This window comes from Pleurodeles waltl, chromosome 11, assembly GCF_031143425.1.
Source record: "Pleurodeles waltl isolate 20211129_DDA chromosome 11, aPleWal1.hap1.20221129, whole genome shotgun sequence".
Classification (NCBI taxonomy): domain Eukaryota; kingdom Metazoa; phylum Chordata; class Amphibia; order Caudata; family Salamandridae; genus Pleurodeles; species Pleurodeles waltl.
In genome coordinates, this window is record NC_090450.1 from 245,093,513 (window position 1) to 245,113,324 (window position 19,812).

At 45.4% G+C, this 19,812-nt stretch overlaps 1 protein-coding gene across 5 annotated transcripts in view; it reads right to left on the minus strand.

Annotated features, from left to right (window-relative positions):
* Window positions 1–19,812, minus strand: part of DOCK10 (dedicator of cytokinesis 10) — a 1,618,956-nt gene that overhangs the window by 259,357 nt on the left and 1,339,787 nt on the right. For all 5 annotated transcript variants that reach the window (XM_069213493.1, XM_069213489.1, XM_069213490.1 and 2 more), the window contains exons 42-44: window positions 4,117–4,254; window positions 2,089–2,271; window positions 153–263 (exon numbers count right to left, since the gene is read on the minus strand). In XM_069213493.1, the coding sequence (XP_069069594.1) occupies window positions 153–263; window positions 2,089–2,271; window positions 4,117–4,254 (432 nt within the window). The remainder of the gene's footprint in view (window positions 1–152; window positions 264–2,088; window positions 2,272–4,116; window positions 4,255–19,812) is intronic.

Consider the following 19,812-nt stretch of genomic DNA (forward strand, 5'->3'; position numbering starts at 1 on the left):
CAATGCTATATTTTAAGTTTTGTTACAACAAACAATACTATTTGAAAGTCATGACGTATTAGACTGTGTGTGTAAAACTGAATGGAAATAAAATCCAAATTATGAATGGGTTAATAGGAAAAATAATTTTTCAACTAATTGCCATTTCTTACCTTCATTTGTTTATCTCCATTTGCAAAATTATTTATAATGGCAAGTGAATGCTGAAACCTTGATCCTCCAATACCTGCGTCTGCTATCAACTGACTTACTGCTTTGATGAGCTGGAACATAGATGAAAAGCGAGAAAATTAAAAACTCCCTCTTATGCTGCGATTTCAAGCTTGCCCAATAAATATACCCCAAATATGTAACATATGATTGGCTGCTAAAAGACATTGTTCAATTCACAGCAAGGTGAGACACACCTACTCAGTGCATAAGATGTATGTTTTCAGGTTCAAGTGATCCAAACTAAACTTTGATTTGACTTTGACTTGAGATATCTTGTGATTTCATTGTTCTTCTTCAAGGAAAATATTTGTGAGTGAAATGTCTTTGCTTTGTACATATATCCTGGAAAAAGGAAGGTTTATGGGTGCATTCCTCACACTCCCTGTCCCACCTGTAGCTGGATCAGTCAGATGTATTTCTAGATGCTCAGGTAGGTGTGGGATATGCATTCTAAATGTTTGTGAACTCCCACAATCTAATAACTACGCTCAAGTCATTTTAATTACAGCTCGCTTGCCCTTTCTCTGATACCTACCTGTGAAAGCCAACATCTATTCAAATGTAGAAGATGAGTAATCTGTGTGCAACTGCCACTCTTTTATCCTCCTGAATGCAGGAGCATATGGGATTCTGAACCTCTGCAAGAAACTGCTTGCAGAAAGTATGACTTTTTCATGTGTAAGTCACTGTTGATGTGAAAAATGCTTTACCTCATTGAAAGTTTTCTTTAAGTTAATACGTTCAATTACATTTCACACACAAATTCACATTCTTAAGTGTACACATTGCGATTAGACAATGCATATATTCAATCATAATCTGCATGGGGTGTCCTTCATGCACTTTAACACTTGTAGCAGTAAAGATTTGCGATGATTATTTGTGAATATGCCCTTTAAACAGGACTAAGAGGAGAGAAAATCAATGCGGGGAATGCTTTTAACCACCTTTCCACTATGCCCAGACAGAGGTATGTTGGGACTTGATTGATGATAGGTACTAAATGCCCACTAATGAAGATCAAAGAATACACCATTAATGTAAACCTTAAAACAAATTACTTCCATAGCTGAAAAAAAAACATTCCTTTTTATGATAATAAGAAACAAATAGCAGCTAAATACTTTATGTGAGTAGAATATATCAAGTTGTTGCAAAGAATTTATTAAGGTCATGAATTACTGTACAATCTTCAAAATATTATTTAATCTGAAGATTTGGTTAAATAGCCATCTTGGGCTTTGAAGCAGGCCTAGGATTTGGATTGTTTTGGTAAAAAGGCAACAAGGTTAACATAGGTTTTTGGCCAAATACTAACATTTGAGAATACAAAACCTGACACATATTTTCTTTCACTGAAACTAACAAATCTAGCAAATCTAAGAACAATTGAAGATTCACAGCATGTACTTGAAAATGTACATGTTGACAGGCAATCGTCTTCAAAAGTCCCCTTGAGTCGATACTTGCAAAATCTTTTTAAGTTTGTATTGCTCATTGGGGGACCATCCAATTATTGCTGACCCGTACTGGTTGATACGTTAACTAAGGGCCTCATTTAGACAATTGTGGCCATCCGCAAGGTTGGCAGAGGCCCTGGTTTCCCCTACCAAGGTGGATGACTACCCACCATATTACATGCAGGTGCAGAAGATGGATTGTGGGAACAGTGCAACTACAGAATTGGACTTTGCTGTTTGGGCCAGGAAATTTTTTTATATACTGAAACAAACTTCCAAAATTGGAAATGATTTCAGCAAACAAAAAAACAAATACTATGAAAAGCTGGGAGTTTTTTACTTGAACTTCACTGTCCAGGGCTGCCATTCTGAAAGACTAAAATGAATTCCTTCAATTTCTTCAGAACTGACTCACTTGCAGATGCGATCTGACGATTGATTTCTGCGTGTTAAATTCAAAGTTCTTTCTCATGAAGAAGTATAAGAGTGCAGAGGCCTCAGTCTGTGTTGAACGTGAGCGGTGATTGCAGCATTTCAGGACTTCATAACAAAATGACCCACATAGGTCCGCCTGCCCTTGAAAGAATGCTGATGGGAACTGTAAAAGAAAAAACAACATTATTAATATTGATTTTTACATGACCTATTTTATGCTTTTCAATCCTAAACATTTCAGGATGAGTTGTCCGTGCATTCTCAGCACAGGGCTCAAGATACCCTCCAATGACTATTTTAAGATCTTTTCTAGAGTATATTCAACACAACTCTTTTGCTTACCACATATTAATTATTCATTTTGTGTAGAGATGTTTCAGAGAAATGTGTATATTGGAAAAAGCTGAATCCCAATAAAAATGCAGGGTTTTATCATATAACTAGAAGACTAGCCTGGTGTCTTCTTTAGTAAAATAAATACTGTCATGAACAGAAGAGAACTAAGAGTGCAATTTGTATGCAAGTATTTAATGTATTTCAAAAGCAGAGACATGCACAAGTGTGCGTTGCCAATTCTTAAAATGCCATCTTGTTTTTTAAAATAAAATCCTAATAAATGTACCTTTACTAATTTTCTGAAGTTTAAAAAGGTACCTCAAAGGTAATAAAAACATCTATTCTAAGTTAGGGAGTTTTTCCTCCAGAATGTTTGTGCAGGGTAACATTCTGACCAAAAGCATTTTTAGATGTTAATATGTGCAAAGTTCTGAAGTTTCACATTTCACAAAGTGCAAAAATTGCTACTTTTGTACAATCTCACTGAAGGAATTTCCTTAAGGGGCTTGCAGAATCCAAATCAAAAGAGAAGTTATGTGGGGTTTTTACTTGTTTTTGTTTTACATATTGCAAACTTTTTGGAGTTAACAAATTTTGAAACATTTGGAAAAAACGTCAGTAATTTTACAGAAGAAAAGTTCATCTGCTGTGCCCAAAACTAATTTGAATTCTACTGACTGAAGCACTAATGCATTTTTCCTTGACCATTTCTGGCATATTCATTTAAAACATGTTTGAATTTGCATTCATCAAGTATTACTCTAATGAGACACACATGAACACTGCACAATCTAGCTTAAAGAAAGTGGAACATATTTGTAAGTGGCTAGTTAAATGGAGATCCCTGAGCAAACACTTGTTGCACAGGAATCGCTGTTATAAGTGGTGCAATGTCTACTCCATCGACTAACAGCAAAGGTGTGATAAAATTCACACAACCCATTACATTTCAGTAGATCTAACCTGCCAAAATTTAATGAGGGAAAAGGCCTGGAATTTATCAGGATATGCCGGTTTCGTTGCTGTAGGAACCAATATATGTTTGTTATTCGCCATTACTAAAAAAAACTTAGAGTATCTGCTATTTATCGGAAACAATAAATTCCAAATCCAGGGGTATCAGATTATATCTAGGCCTAGACGTAGTTCGCGTAGCCACGCTATGTGGAATTCCGAGAAGTAAAAAACCTGTCACACTACACGGAGTTCTGATAATGGACAGAATTTCTTGCTGCAAAGTATGCCCTCAGGTTGGAATTTTCGCGCGAATGGCACCACGCAGTTCACATGGGTGTGGCCATCTTGTTTTTATTCCTTGTTATGGTGCTGGGGCCTACTTCTATATCCCTCTATATCTGTCCCATCCCCCACTTTTAAAACCTATTTTACCCTAGTTTCTGTTTCTCATATGACCTTTTCTCTTTGTGTTTTTTTATTTTAACATTTCTCCTATTTTTTTGTGTTTTTGTCTGGTACAATGGATTCCGTTTAGCCCACTGACACTAAAAAAGTTGGTCTGAAGACTAATGCAAGTTCCTTTAGCTACTGTTCTGAAGTAAAGGTACTCAACTAAATATTGTATTGCTCAGAGTCCATTTGACAGTTATCTGCCCTACATCCAGGCAGCATTGATATATTTTCTACCATGTCACAATGAATTATGGATAGTTACCTTGAAAACAAAAAGGCGCAACGCAGAGAAAACGTGCTGAAGAGCGGCTACTGATTGGTTTATTTGCAAAAAGAGTAAGAAGGTATCAAAAACTTTTTTCATGAGTACATTCTGGCAATCTGATTGCTGCAGCTGCTTCTGTAAAGAGAACATACAAGTATTGTTCAACAAGTGCAAAAGAAATACGTTGAGAGAACAAGAATATTCACTTTGTTCATTTTCTCATATTCATGTGATTACAGGTAAGCACAGCAAGTTTATTCAAACCTAGTCAGTACATTCCTTTGAGACACTTTACTACTGATGTTAATAAGTCGATGTTGTTCCAGATATATATCAATAAAATGTACTTAAGAATCAATACATTATAGACTGCAGAAAATAATACTGTTGTTGATAAGTAGCAGCAAACACATGGTTAAAAGTAGGTTATATTTTTTCAGTATTTGCTTACCATATTAACATTACTAGTGTGTTCCCATTGGTCTATCAGAACTGGCCTATTTGTTACATGTGGAGTTGGTGGTAAGCATGTGTGAGATGCTTCCTAAAGACCCAGGCGGTCACTTACTAACGTTTTCCACACGCACTCACATGGCACAAAGTGACAAAAAACCATTACATCAATTAATCTACCATTAAATATACCCAGGTGCAGAGGGCAAATATGTGCAGTGTGAATATCCCTAAATCCCTTATTTAATCTGGATCTTAGTGTTGGTGAGTGCATGAAGTTCTGAGAGGTACTCAAAACAAATTGCAGCAAATATGAGCCTGTAGTACAGGTGTGGTAGACCTGAGCAGAGTGTTAGATGGAAAAACGTCTACTTCAAACTCAAGGTGATAGTACACTTGTTCTAATTAGATGACTATTTTGAATCAGTGCCGTTGATGTGATAGGGTAATACAAGTTGGGTTATAGCCATTACTTTTTGAAATACTTGATAATCTATTGCATTTCTAAATTACATTGGGAGAGTGTTCGGAGACTGGAGCTCTGAACTAAGAAAGCAGAACCCCCAATGAGGTATTTTTTAGCACTTCATGAAGGTAATTAGATTTTTTTGCCTTTGATCTCAGGTTCCTCTGTGGTATGTAAGTTAAGAGTTTTTGACATAGGAAGAAAAAACATATTCTATTGTTACCTGATGCGTGATGCAGAGTGCCTTGAAGTATATCGCCCTGATCTGAGGGAGACAATGTAATGTTTGCTGCAGTGTAAGGCGGAATGTAATATGGTCTCTGGATGGGAAACTGTAGAGCAGCTGGGTTGATATGTTCTGGCCAAGGAAAGAATTTGATGTATTACAGGCATATGTCACTGGTTTAGTCAAACTGAGAGAATAGAAAGTTAATACTGTTTACCTGCTGAGAAAGCTCCGGGAAGGAGAGGATACACCTCGTTTCCCATTTCGGATTTTCTTTTTGAAAAAAAAAAGAAAACTGTTTGGTGCAGGGCTCTATCATATTGATGGAGCCCTGCACCAAACAGCAAAATGCAATACTTTATAAATTAGTGACAGCTTGGAGGCTACTTATAAATATGGCAAGTAATCCCCCCACGAGGGTGACAGAGTAATTTATTCTGTCTCCCTGGCCAAACACCAGCCTGCTGCCAAGATTTAAATAAGCCCCTTAGTTCCTCCAACTATAAGGCTATTACATAGGAATACAAAATTCATCTATCCACCCCTATAAAGTTCCTCTCGGGGGAACACATAATTATACCTCTGCATAGTCAACACTTCCCTCCCATAATGCAGCTGTCTCCTTCACATCTCTTAGGCGGCCACCCATTAAGGATAGTCGTTCCTTCCAAAGAGTGTGGTCCAAACGAAAAGTTTCACTTTTGAAATCCCATTTTAGAGAATAGAAGAATACCTACTAGGTCCTAGACTGGCAATGCTTCAAGGATATAGGATTCCCTAACAACCAAATATGAAATGCTATGTCATGCCCACATTTATAAAACACTCTAAACATCTTGCTCAGTCATACATAACATTAATCATGTTGTTTGGATTCAAGCCTCCAGAATAATCCTACATGCCTTAACCCAAATTCTTAAATATCAGTGACCCAGTGACCACATCCTTGTATGCAATTCTTTAAATTTGATTATGTATCTCTCATATCTCTCTTATAGATCCATCTATGAGACAATGTCTACTTTAAGTTCACTGTTACAATCTACTTTTAAAAAATGCTAGCAATATTACAGCACTAACTTTTAAATGCCCATGCATATTGTGAAATGGTCTAATGCACCACTGGGCCTCAGCATCTTGGTATGTATGTAGTGCGTGCCATAATTGTAAATAGCCGTAACATTGGGAGGTGGCATTTGGAAATTGGCCTGGAGCTCATGGAATGGCTTCATATGGCTGCCGCTTCACACATCACAAAGCATTTATATTCAAAAGGAGTCCCATCTCTTAAACGCATCTCGGGTGGACACCTGATCTGGCCACCTGCCTTCCCACAATGGGGTCTACATGGTCAGTTTGCGATTCCATCCCAACCACCATAGCGCAGCCCTCCACACTCCAAATACCACTTGTGTTACCTACAGGATGTCGGATGGAATGGGAGCATGTGAAGGACATTTTCCAGAACAACAAGTTACTTACCTTCGGTAATGCATTGTCTGGTAGAGATTCTATCTAACTGCAGATCCCTTACCTTGGAATCTGGAAGTTTTGCTGAACAATACCATTGTGTGCGCCACCAAGTTGCGTTGTTCGAATCCGCGAGGCGTCGTAGTTGGAGCCGTCTTTGAGATCATGGTCGCCTATAAAGGCACCACCCAGGCACGCATATGTCAGTTCCTTTTTCACTAACTTCAATGCCAGAAGCACAGAGCCATGGAAAGAACTAACAGTTTGTCTGTGCGAAAACTAGGGCCCTGAAAGAGTCATCTCTGATCCTTTTAGACATGTCCGCAGAGGGAAGGTGGGGGGAGGGCATGGGTGGGTGTAAGGATTCTGCAGCTAAATAGAGACCCTATCAGATAATGCATTACTAAAGGTAAGTTACTTGTTCATTGGATAGAGACTTCTAGCTGCAGATTCCTTAATTTAGAATAGATACCCATGCCATAATCTCCTAGCGGTGTGCTACGGACAGATCTCCTTACACCAGAACGGTCAAAATGCCTGTCTCTACTTACCTGATTGTCCAGGCAGTAGTGTCTTGCGAATGTGTGCAATGACGCCCACGTTACAGCCTGACAGATATCCAGGACTGGAACACCTTGTGCTAGCACAGTGGTAGCAGCCTTGCCCCTGGTGGAATGAGCCCTCTTCTTGCCCAGTACGTAGCAGATCCTAATGCAGAGTACGACAACACTCTTTTTGGCTACAGCTGGTGGAGTCACTCCGCTTCTTTAGGGGGATGTGGTGGAGCAAAGAAGGTGGGTAGGGTGATGTTTTTACCCAGGTGAAATGGGGTCACCACCTTGGGGAGGAAAAAGGCACGAGTTCTGTGTACCACCTTGTCTGGAAACATGGTGCGAAATGGTGGCTTAGATGAGAAAGCCTGCATCTCACTCACCCTCCTGGCAGATGTTATTGCTACTAAGAAGTCTGCCTTGATGGTGAGCAACCGGAGGGGACAGTTATGTAATGGCTCAAAGGGAGCACACATGAGAAATGTGAGAACTAGATTTAAGTCCCACTGAGGCATAACAAAGGGCGTAGAGGGAAACATATGTACAAGCCCTTTGTGAAATCTATTTACAATAGGTGACTTGAATTATGAAGGCTGATCAGGCACCCAAAGGGACAACAATAGGGAGGAAAGATAGCCTTTGAGAGTGCCCTAGGCAAAACACTGCTTGGCAAGGGTTAAAATAAAGAGAAGAATGTCAGAGAGAGAAGCAGAAAGAGGATCACTAGATCTTTCTGTACAGTAATTTACAAATTGTTACCAATGGCAGGCGTCTTAGTGGAGGGACGCCTGGCTGCTAGAATAACTTGAAAAACTTGTGAAGGAGGGACGAAGGCTGTCAATTGTCACCGCTCAATCTCCATGCAGTAAGGCAAGAGTTCACAGGTTCGGGTGAAGAACCTTTCCCTGCTGTTGCTCTTCCCGAAGGAGCAGGCTGATCAGAGGATCGATGCTCATTTTCAGAATCTCAGGATACCAGACTCTCCGTGCCCAGTCTGGAGACACCAGAATTACTTGGGCCCGTTGTTCTTGGTCTTCTTGAGAACTCTGGGCAGAAGAGTTATGGGCGGAAAGGCATACAGAAGGCCTGAACTCCACTCGCGCCAAAAAGTGTAGCTGAGCAAGTGCCGACTTGGAAACTCCAACGTGCAATACTGCTGACAATGCGCGTTCTTTGCAGAGGCAAACAGATCTAACCAAGACTCTCCCCACTGCTAAAGGAGTCCTTGTGCCACCTCCGGATGGAGACACCATTCGTGATTGGCTAGGCATCAATGGCTGAGTTTGTCTGCCCTGACGTTCAGAGAACCTGCCAGGTGTTGAACCATCAGGGTTATGCCCTGCTGTTCCAGCCATGTCCAGAGATGCAGGGCCTCTTGACAAAAGGTCCACGACCCCACACCACCCTGCTTGATGCAGTACCAAATTGCGGTGGTGATGTCCATGAACACCTGCACCATCTTCCCTTTTACAACAGGAAGAAATGCTTTCAATGCCAGTGGGATCACCCGGAGCTCCAGTGAGTTGATGTGGAGTTCGGATTTTGCCGGAGACCAGAGACCCCTGATCTCCACTTCTCCCACATGGCCGCCCCATCCCAGAAGTGACGCATCTGTCACTACTGTGAAATCTGGTTGGGGAAGGGAGAGGAGTCTGTTTCTGACCCAACAGCAGTTCACTAACCACCACTGCAGATCTTTTGCAGTTCCCTCCGAGATCTGAACCGTGTCAGTGAGATTTCCCTGATGCTGTGCCCATTGGAACTTCAGGTCCAGCTGCAGAGCCCTCATATGCCATCTGGCATATTTGACTAACAGGATGCAGGAGGCCATGAGGCCCAACAGCCTCATGGTCTGTCTCACCGAAATTCATGATAGAGGCTAAAACATTGGTATCATAACCTGAATATCCTGGATTTGCTGCTCGGGAGGATAAGCCCAAAACTGCACTGTGTCCAGAACAGCTCTGATGAAAGGGAGCTTTTGAAAGGGAGTCAGGTGTGACTTTGGCACGTTTATAGTGAACCCCAGTGAATGCAGGAGGTTCGCCGTATTCTGAAGGTGGGTGACGACAGCCCGGGGTGAAGGAGCCATCAACAGCCAGCCGTCAAGGTAGGAGAAGACTGAAACCCCTAATCTGTGCAGATGAGTGCTACCAATCCATCACTTTGGTCAACATGGAGGGGCACTGTTGAGACCAAAGGGGAGCACGGTAAAGTGAAAGTTCTCATGTCCCACCTTGAACCACAAGTAACACCTGTGGGCAGGCAGGATGGGGATGAATCTAATATTTTTAGAGCGCGCTACTCACCCATAGGGTCTCAAGGCGCTGAGGGGTATGTCCTCAAAGTTCAGTTGAAGAGGCAGGTCTTGAGGTCCTTCCTGAATTGAGGTAGTGATGGCAACTGTCTGAGGTGAAGAGGTAAGGTGTTCCAACCTTTTGCTCCCAGGTAGGTGAAAGATCTTACTCCAGCCAAAGGCTTCTTTATGTGGGGGACGTTGGCGAGTGACTACTTGGAGGAGGGGAGAGGTCTGGAAGGGGAGTGCCAGGTGATGAGTTGGTTGAGGTAGCTTGGTCTGATGTTGTGGAGGGCTCTGAAGGCGTGTACGAGGAGTTTTGAAGTTGATCCTCTTCTCGACGGTGAGCCACTGGAGGTCTTTCAGGTGTTCTGTGATGTGTTCTCAGCGGGGGATGTTCAGGATGAGTCTGGTGACGGCATTCTGAATTTGTTGCAGCTTGCTCAGGTTCTTCTTGGAGGTTCCGGCGTAGAGGGTTTTGCCGTAGTCAAGTCTGCTCATGATTATGGCGTGTGTCACGTTTTTCGGCAGTCGGTTGGTATCCATCTGAAAATCTTCCGTAGGAGTCAGAGGGTGTGGAAGGAGGTGGATGCGACAGAGTTAACCTATCTGGTCATGGTGAGTGTTGAGTCGAGGATGACACTGAGGTTTCATGCGTGGTCTGGGGGGGCCTGCAGAGTGTTGAGGGCCACCAGGAGTCATCCCAGGTTGAGGAGGAAGGTTACTGGATGAGGATCTGTCTTGTCGGACTTCCGCTTAAGACAGCTCTGCTTCATCCAGGCAGAAACTGCTTTCATCCTGTCCTTGAAATTCTTCTTGGCTGTTGAGGGGTTCTCGGTCAGGGGGATGATCAGCTGGGTGTCATCAGCATGGAAAACGATGTTCATACCGTAGTTCCTGACGATAGAGGTGAGTGGGGTCATATAGATGTTGAACAGCGTGAGGCTCTGTAGGGAAATATGTATTTTTTGACCACCTACTTTGTGTTGCACCACTTTGCATCTACATTAGTTGTTCAGTGTTCACCAGTTGCAGATTACATTTTATATTTGGTTTAGCTGCCTATTGACTTTATCGTAGCGTTAGACATTTCAGTTGAGCTGTGTTTTTCCACATGGTAAATTGTGCTTGTTTTTCGTATTCTTTCTCATCGAAGATCTAGGATATTATTATCACCGAACAGTTAGTTAGTCAGCATGATAAGAATGTACCAGACTTATGTTTTTTTCAGTGCAGGGAATGGTTTGGCCTTGGGAGAAATGCCTTGAGGTGTTGGCCAGTTCTCAACGCTTTCCTTCCAACTCTGACCTTCAGTAGCCAGCATATTTGAATATTTCTCTTTCATGGTAGGGGTTTTCTCCAGAAAGCCCTTTTGGTTCTTTAAGACATAAAACGGTGGCCCTGCTCAGTAGCGGTGGAATTTCCAAGACCTCGGTCAGGATTAGATGTCAAATGCCTGACATTTGTCCCGGGGTGGATATCTCTTTCTCGCAGTTGAACGGGGTCATCTTCTTGCTGGCATGAGAAAGATGAAGAGCTTGGCAGGCCCTACGGTGATGAATCTTTTACTTTATTCTTTGCTTTGCATAATCATAACTACATATATTTGCTGTGTACATAGCAGTTGAGAATCATTTTGATATAGTTCCCTTTCATTGCTGTGACTATTTTTAAACGTGTGCTTTCGACCTACTAATCTCCTTTTTAGGAACCTCGTGGTGAAATAATAATACATGTCTTCTTTGAACTGAGAAGTGCATTCCAGAGATTTTTATCAGCTCAGTCATTAATGAAAGCAAAAAACGCTCAACAATGATTCTTGGGGTACTCCACAGCTTATGTCTGTAGGCTCAGACAGGTGTGGCAGGAGCCTGACTTTCTGAGTTGTGCCTGTCAGGAAGGCGTGTATCCAACGAAGGGCCTTGCCAGGTATGCCTACAATAGGATGAGGGCTGCTGTTTGGCCGTGGTTTAGGAGGGAGCATATGCCATATGTGGCAGTGAGCAGGGCAGTTTAGGTGCTGTGGTTAGTTCTGAATCCTGATTGGAAGATGTCCAGGATGTTGTTGTTCTTGATGTGTTGGCGCTGAATGTTGATTGCTTTTTGGCGACCTTAGCTGGGAAGGGCAGCAGCGAGATGGGGCAGTAGTTCTGGAGATCCGTTGGGTCGGCTGTGGGTTTCTTCAGAAGTGGGAGGATCTTGGCGTGCTTCCAGTCCTCAGGGAAGGTTGCTGACTGTAGGGAGCAGTTGACGGTTTTGCAAAGTTTGGGCGCGAATGAGGCACTGACCTTGTTGAAGATACAGTGGGGGCAGGCGTCGATAGGGGCTCCAGAGTGGATGCTGCTCATGTTGGAGTGAGTCTTGCCCATCCTGAGGGGGATCCAGGCGTATGGGAGTCATTGGGGTTTGGTAGATATTGGTTTGGTAGATCTTAATAGGGGTGTTGTCGGTGAGTTTGAAGAGTCATGGGGTCTGAAGCTGACACAGATGTCTTTGATTTTCCGATGGAAGAAGGTGGCTAGTCTATCGCAGAGATCCGGAGAAGGAGGGATGTTAGTGGTCTCTGGGTGTGGTTTGGCAAATTCTTTGTGATGTGAAAATATGCATCATGCAAGTCCAACGCTACCTTGGTCCAGGGCAAACAAGACCTGAGCCAGAGTGGGCATCTTGAATTTCTCCTTTTTGAGGAAGAGAATGACGTCCCACAAATTTAGAATAGGCTGAAGACCCTTTTGTTTTTGGGTATCAGAAAGTAGCGGGAATAACAACTACTGCCTACTTCTGACATTGGGACCCTTTCTATAGCTCCCTTGGCCTAGAGAGGCGAAACTTCCTAGCAGAGCAAGACTATGTCATCCTCCATCAGCCGTTCTTTTAATGGAGGCAAAGAGGGAGGGAAAGACTGTAAGGTGAGGGAATAGCCCTTCTGTATGATCTGCAAAACCCATTTGTGGGATGTTATGGACCGCCAGTGAGGGAGATGAAACAGAATCCTTCAGCCAACTGGACGTGTGTGGTCTTGCACAATCACACTAGGAGGACTTGAGCACTGTAGAGGAGGTAGTGACGACTTCTGGCCAGACCCTCTGGGTCTGAAGGTACCACAAACTCATCCCTGCAGAGGATGCTGACCTGATGGAGGACGGTGGCTGGTCTGTGGATGGTTTGGTGTCCCACCTTTCCGAAGCCTCGAAAGGAGCGTAAGACAGACTGTTGGTGAGGGGTCCCCAAGAGGCCCAAGGACTTAGCTGTAGCCCGGGAATCCTTGAAGCGCTCCAGCGCTAAGTCTGCCTTTTCACCAAATATGCGAGACCCATCCAAAAACATGTCCATAAGGTTTGCCTGGAAGTCCCCCGAAAAGCCAGCTGTACAAAGCCAGGCTTGGCAATGAAGGACCACAGTCGATAAAATCACTCTACCCACGTGATAGTGAACTTGGCTGCATCTCTCCCTTGTTTGCCTGCTTGTGAGAGTGTCCGGCACGCCCTCCGGGACCTGAGGTAGCACCTACACCACTGCATCTCATAAAGTATGGGAAAAACAGCCCAATAGGCATGAGGTGTTTACTGACCTCAATGCCAGGCTGGAGGAAGAAGCCATCTTCTTCCCAAGCTGGTCCAGCCTCTTGGATTCCCTATCCGGGGGGAGCGGAAGGGAAGGTGCCTTGGGAAGTGGAGGCTTGGACCACCAAACTCTCCGGGGTGGTGTTGTGTGAGGAAGCTAGGATCACTTGGAGCCGGGCGATGGTGGTGGCCAATTGTCCTATTTACAGGTGCCCCTCTGCTGGTTTGGACCACGTCCCCAGCATGACATCTGTGAAGGCTTCATTAAAGGATAACATTGGTTCCGATGTGGAATCCCCCTGCTGAAGCACCTCAGTCAGAACGTTAGTCCTGACCGACACCGTAGGCAGGTCTAGGTCCAGGACCTCAACTGCCCTATATACCAACATAGCATACGATGCTCCCTCCTCCGTAGCCACCGTAGGAGGTGAGAGCATGCAAGCATCTGGAGAGGTGTCCAGTCCACTGGCTTCTCCTAACTGCTCATACCAGTTCATTTGCTCCATCTGAGACTTCAGAGGGTCCTGAGATCCCTCCCGTTCCTCACCAATGCCTGGCTGATCATAGAAAGGCTCAGGCAATGATCTGGCACCTATTGGCGCCATTGGCACCGGAAGCAGCATCGTTTGATGCATTTCCGGCTACGGATCATTGGGTATTATAATGGGGCTTGCGCTACCGGTGGGCGCCCGTGACACAGGGAGTGTTGGCATCAGAAGCGATGCCAGAAGAGGCCGATTGTGTGGACTCGCTGGTGTTCCAGATCCGATGAAGGATCCAAGAGACCCCATTGGTACTGAGGCCGAAGCCATCAGCGTGGAACATAATGGGGCCCCTGCAAACCCCACAGGACCCGAAAGCACACCAATGGGGCCAACCAGCTCTAATATGAGACGCATGGTCTTGTAAAACTCTTTGAGTTGAGCGGGGGTCGATACGGCTCATGGGAAGGAAGGGAGGCTCGAAGTCGGCCCTGGAAACAGCTCTGCGGAACCGTGCCTGGAAAGGTGACGTTCCTGACTCGATTCATCAGCCAACGGGTGAGATAAAGTCAAAGTCCAGTTGGACTTCTTCTTCTTCTTGTGCCTCATCCCCGAGTGCCCGGAGGACCTCGAGTGGAACGAAGAGGACTTGGGGCTCCTGGGGCCGTCCTGCGACCTCCTCCTCGACCAGGACCGTGAACCCAAGACATCGCGCTTGCCAATATCGACTGCTGGGCTGCTGTGAGCTTCAGGGACCACTACCTCAAAGCTTTCGGAGCCATGGCCCAGCAGTCGGAACACGACTTTGAGTCATTGTCTTGGTCTAACCCCCAGAGACATACCTTATGGTGGTCCGCCACCGACACGGAGCGGTGGCAGATGCCGTGTGGCTTGAACCCCGTCTTCCTAGATGTCATCTCGCACAGTCTGAAAAAAATCTTCGACAAAAGGTTGTAAAAGGCCTGTCAAAAACGGCAGAAGGTAGCTTGATTCCAGATCTGCGCTTTAACTTGCATGGAAGGAATAGAACTGACGTACTAGTGCCTTGGGGGTACCTTTATAGGTGACAGTGATGTCACAGAGGGCTTCAGTGCTGCCAACAACACCATGTAGAACTGAACAATGCTACCCGACGGCACGCACAAGGGTATTGCTCTGCAAAAGTTCCGGATTCCAAAGCTGACACCAGGGAATTGTAAGGTAAGGAAACTGCAGCTAGAAGTCTCTATCCGATTAAGATGATGTCCCCCAAGTGTATGGCTATGCAATCGTCCATGACCAAACCCCAATCAAAGCCCCGAACCTGAGCATCACAGTGAATCCACACTGCCAGAGGTTCAATGTCGAGCTCAAATATTAGAGGGGAAAGTGGCCATCCTTGCCTGGTGCCCTGTGTCACCGGAAAAGCGTCTGACAGCACTCCATTAACCCTCACCCAGGCATGGGTGCCTGGGTGCCTGGGTAAAAGACCCAGATATATGCCCAGAATCGAGATCCAAGGCCCATACCCTTGAGCACCTTGTCAAAGTAGGACCAGTCGACAGTCTCAAATACCTTTTTGAAGTTGATTAACATAAGGGCCACACGGCATCTCAGAGCCCTGATACAAGACAATGCAATATGTCCTGTGCAAAGGCAATGCCTAGTGCATCGCCAAGGAATGATCCCACAATGGTCGGAGTGGAGCAGCCTGGAAATAACCCCCAACAGCCAGTTCATCAGGGGCTCCACATAAAGCTTGACCTCGCTATAGATGCGGGATATAGGTCGGAAAGATGCACAAGTTAATTATGCACAGCCATGCTTGGGGAGGACCACAATTGTGGACAGGTTAATCTTTGGGCAGAAGTGTCCCTAAACCATGGCTTCAGGTTATAATTTAAGCAGGGGCAGAATATTGTTGAGGCAGGTTTTGCAGTAAAATTCTATGGGGTACCCATGGGGTTTGTCCGGATTTAGATCTGTTAGCGCGTCTCCTATTTCTTCTCCGGTAATATCCTTCTCCAAGATGGCCCTCTCCTGGGGAGATAAGTGAGGCAGTGGAGTCTCTGGGAATATATGGCATACATAAAGTTCCTTGTTGCATTGTGCAAATGTAGCAGCTATCCCCAAAGAGTCTTCCATCCAATCCTGAGTCCCCCCCAAGAATGCAGAGTGTCACCCTATTTTCGGAATGATGTATGGCGAGCCAGTATAGCAATTTGCTACACTTCTCATACTTGCCCGCTTCCCACAGGGTCCTGGCAGAATTGACTGAGCCTTCATTCACCCCAAGGAAGAATTTAAAATCTTCCTGTAAGTGTTCAGTCAACTTATTGTATGCAAGCACTAAGCATTGAGGGGCTATAGAGGATGATTGCCTCTGGGGGACATAGTGAAATGAAGTTTAACTGGTCCATGCATGATCTGAGATTCCCAAGGCAGGATCTGGGATTCCATGCTCCAAAAGAGATTAGTGGCAGGCAGGAACAAATAACCAATGCAGGACAGCGAGCTGTGTGTGGCTGTGGCATGGGTAAAGCCCAGGCCCCCAGGGTGCCACACCCCCACGCATCACTGGGGCTAAGTCCCTCTGGCCAGTCAGCCAGGCACTGAATACTTCTGGAGACATGCCCCTCAGGCCCATGCCAGCCACCCTGCCCCATTATCTTGTTGAAGTCTCCACCCCTAGATCATCATTCCCTGTGGGAGCGCAGCTACTAGACCGCCAAGAGTTTTTAAATTGTTATAATGCAGTATTGAGGGACTGTATATACTCAAAATATTATACAAGATACCCTCCATGGAGTCCTCCACTAGGATGTTTCTGCCGTGGCTATCCCTCGTGACCTTGGTCACGGCCATGGGCAGGGATTTGTGCAGGAGGATGGCCACCCCTCTGGAGCCTTTAGTGTAATCTGTATAGAATAGCCTGTCATAGCCCCTGTGAGTGAAGAAATGGCAGTAGGTGCCCTGGAGATGTATTTCCTGCAATAATATTAATTTGGGGAAGTGTCATTGGATGAATTGGAAAACAGCTCCTCTCTCAATATGGTCCAGTAGGCAGTTGACGTTCCAAGTCAGAACTGCAAAAGATTGGGCCATGGTGGTGTCGTGGGGAGAAATAGCTATCAGTAGGTAATGGCATAATTAGACTTGACAGCGGCAAAGGGGGGGTGCACACAGTAGAGGCTAACAGTGAGAGGTCCATCATAAGGACCTTTAGGCTCAGCACCCATCTGGAATAAAAGAAAGGCAGAACAAAACAATACCAACTGAACATAAATACCTTCAACAACCCGTGCCCCCACACCCTATACTTACCACCCAGAAGAAGCATCTGTCACCCAATTCTAACTTAATGTAGAAGAAACTATCCAACAATGGGGCGGATGTGTATCCTTGCAGGCCTGGAAGTCTTACCTGCCATTCCTGAACCTACAAAGGAACAATATCATATCAGTATACCAGGGTGCTGGCGTGTTAAACGGTGCCAGAATCTCATACTCTGAAGTTTATCCAGAGTCAATTGCCATGTTGAGGCTGCAGGATATCATCCACCTTTCAATACCCCTTTTTCCATCTGACTCTGAGGTCAGGTTCAGATCATGATGATGCAGTGGCTGCTGTCTTGAGCTTTTCCACTGGTGTTTGTTCCTTGGTTTTGTTTCTTCTTGGGTTGCATTTTGTGTGGGACTCGAGTTGGCCCATGGGACAGGTGGTCTGGGAACAATTGGCTGCTCCTCGGTGAGCCAGGTCCATGCCTCTTTTGGGGACTCTATCAAACAGTGTCTTAGACCGGTGAACCACACGTAGCTTAGCAGGCTTTAAGAGCATTGTGGGGACTTGCATGGCTCGTATTTTGACCTTGACTTGGTTGAAGGACTTGCACTGGGTTTGCACTATACGGGTATAGTCTGCAAAGATCAATGTGCTCTCAGATTGTTCTTCGATGAGACGTGTGCCCTTCAAGATGGTGTCCCGATCTTTATAAATCAGAAATCGTGCTAAGAGGGGTGTTGGTGGCAGCCCAGGAGGGGGTGTCTGGGCAAGGGAGTGGTGAGCCGGTTCGATGACAAAGCAGCTGGTTAAGCTGCAGGAGTCCACCCAGGTCTAAAGCCACTGTTCCAGGAAGTGTTCAGGTGACTGGCACTCAGCAACTTCCAGGAGCCCAACAAAGTGGACAGTATTGCCCCTGGCCCTGTTTTCAGCATTTTCTGCATGATTCTTCAGGCCTCCTGGTCAGACAAACCACCTCTGACGAGAGGTGTTTAATGGTGACTTCAAGGGTGAATATCCATCCTTCCGCCACCGAGACCCTTTACACCGTTTGACGGAGGTCTTGGTGGAGTAAGAACAGTTCTGCTCCTATTTCCCATATTTTCTTCTCCAATGTCATCTTGAAGTCAAGGATAGCCTGTAAAATGAGTGAAATTGTGTCACCAGTTGCAGGGGTGTCACTCCCAGAACCAACATGGAAGGTTCCCTTTTGTCCACCCCAGCGGGCCATGTATTTGTCCATTTTGGTCTGTCCCACTGGCTCTTTGTCGTGGCCCATGGAGTTGGCCAGAGACCAAAAGGTTATCTCTTTGTGTGTTGTTTTGCCCCTGTGCAGGGTAATGTGCTATGGAGGTAGCAGTGACCCCCCCCATGGTATTTTTAATAAATCTGTGCAGATGAGGAGGGGGAAGGAACTGACCCGCTTGCACCAGCTGTGCCCCCTGAGCAGCATGAACAGTTAGCTTCACTCCAACACCCCAGGTCTCAAAAGTGGTCACTGCAGTTCCTCTAGGAGTGACCTATTGCAACGCACACAGCTCATGCCATGGGGGGCCAAGAGCAGTGCTCATTCACCAGCTGAGGAAGCTGCCACTTTCCAGGGAGAGCACTATACATATTTGAAATAAGTGTTATTTTTGCCTTTGTCTGGGAGGAGTCACCCCTGCACCAGACTTAAGGTGAGGGGAGCCCCGAACCACAGAGGGGTCTAATGAAGGAGGTCTCTGAGTCGAATAATGATATGTTTGCCCTATCAAGGGTGCTTCAAGCTGTGAACAGTAATTCAAGGGGCAACCAATCCAATGTCTGTAGGCTGAGAGGCAGAATGCAAGGCACCAGGCCCAGAGTCACACAAAAAAGGCCAAAGCCCCACCGGGGCCAGCCAATAGGTATAGTCCGGGTATGTCAGTCACTGCTGCCCCAGGCTTCAAAATTCAAAGGCCAATGCCCCACTCCTCTTCCCTACAAGGCCCTGGGCCCGGCTGCAGCCACCTCCTTTGGCTTGTCTTCCTGCCGCCTACTATGTGCTTCCCGCAGGCCTCGCAGGCTTCAAGATCGCCAGCTCCACTCTGGATTTGATGATTTGAGTGCAGTCAGGCCTCTGCTGCCCCTTTGACAGGGGACCTCCACTTTAATCCGGGGCCCAGCAGTCCCTCAGTCAACGTGCACATGTATGGCATCACTTAGCCTTCGTGCATGGTAGCGGGAGTCGTACAAAGGGGACACCGCCCTAGCCCACCATCAGTCCCAGGCTGCTCCTCCACCAGCTTCCTCTACATCGGCTGTCTTGGCTAACCTAAGCCACTGAAAAAGGAGCCGGCTGCCCCTAAATGTGTTCTCAACAGTTAGGTCAGCGTTGTTGTCCCTCCGGTGCATGCCAGCACCCAGAAAAGGCAACATAAGGAGTGGCGGTACAGGAGCCTAAAAAAGTCCGCCCACCATCTTTTCTGTTCAAGCTAAGCCTACTCATCCCTACCTTTCACATCAGCAACAATGTATCCAAATATCACATCGTTACTCAGAAATGCCCAGTGGCATGTAGCATGATTTTATAAGTACATTTTCTAAAATAGTGACATTTTGGAAATTGCAAAGTAGTGATACACTAAGCCCATGAGCAAATGTCAGTGATGAATTATCTGCGCACAGGGCATCAAGAATTAGATTTGTGAACAGACCCAGAGGTGGCCCCTCAATTCCCCTTCACTACAGTACCCCTAAAAGTAGTTGAAGTACAGGAGAGAATATGTGAATATCCTGAAATGTAAACATTTCCTAATTACTTCTATAGCACATAGTTAGTAAGGACAAATGTGAATCCTGAGGAAAGGAGAATACTACATTTCTACATGTGATGAGTGGGAAATAGTGGAGTGGCTTATTCCACCAAATGCTAAAAATTATGCCTTGCTTGGGGTTACATTGTGT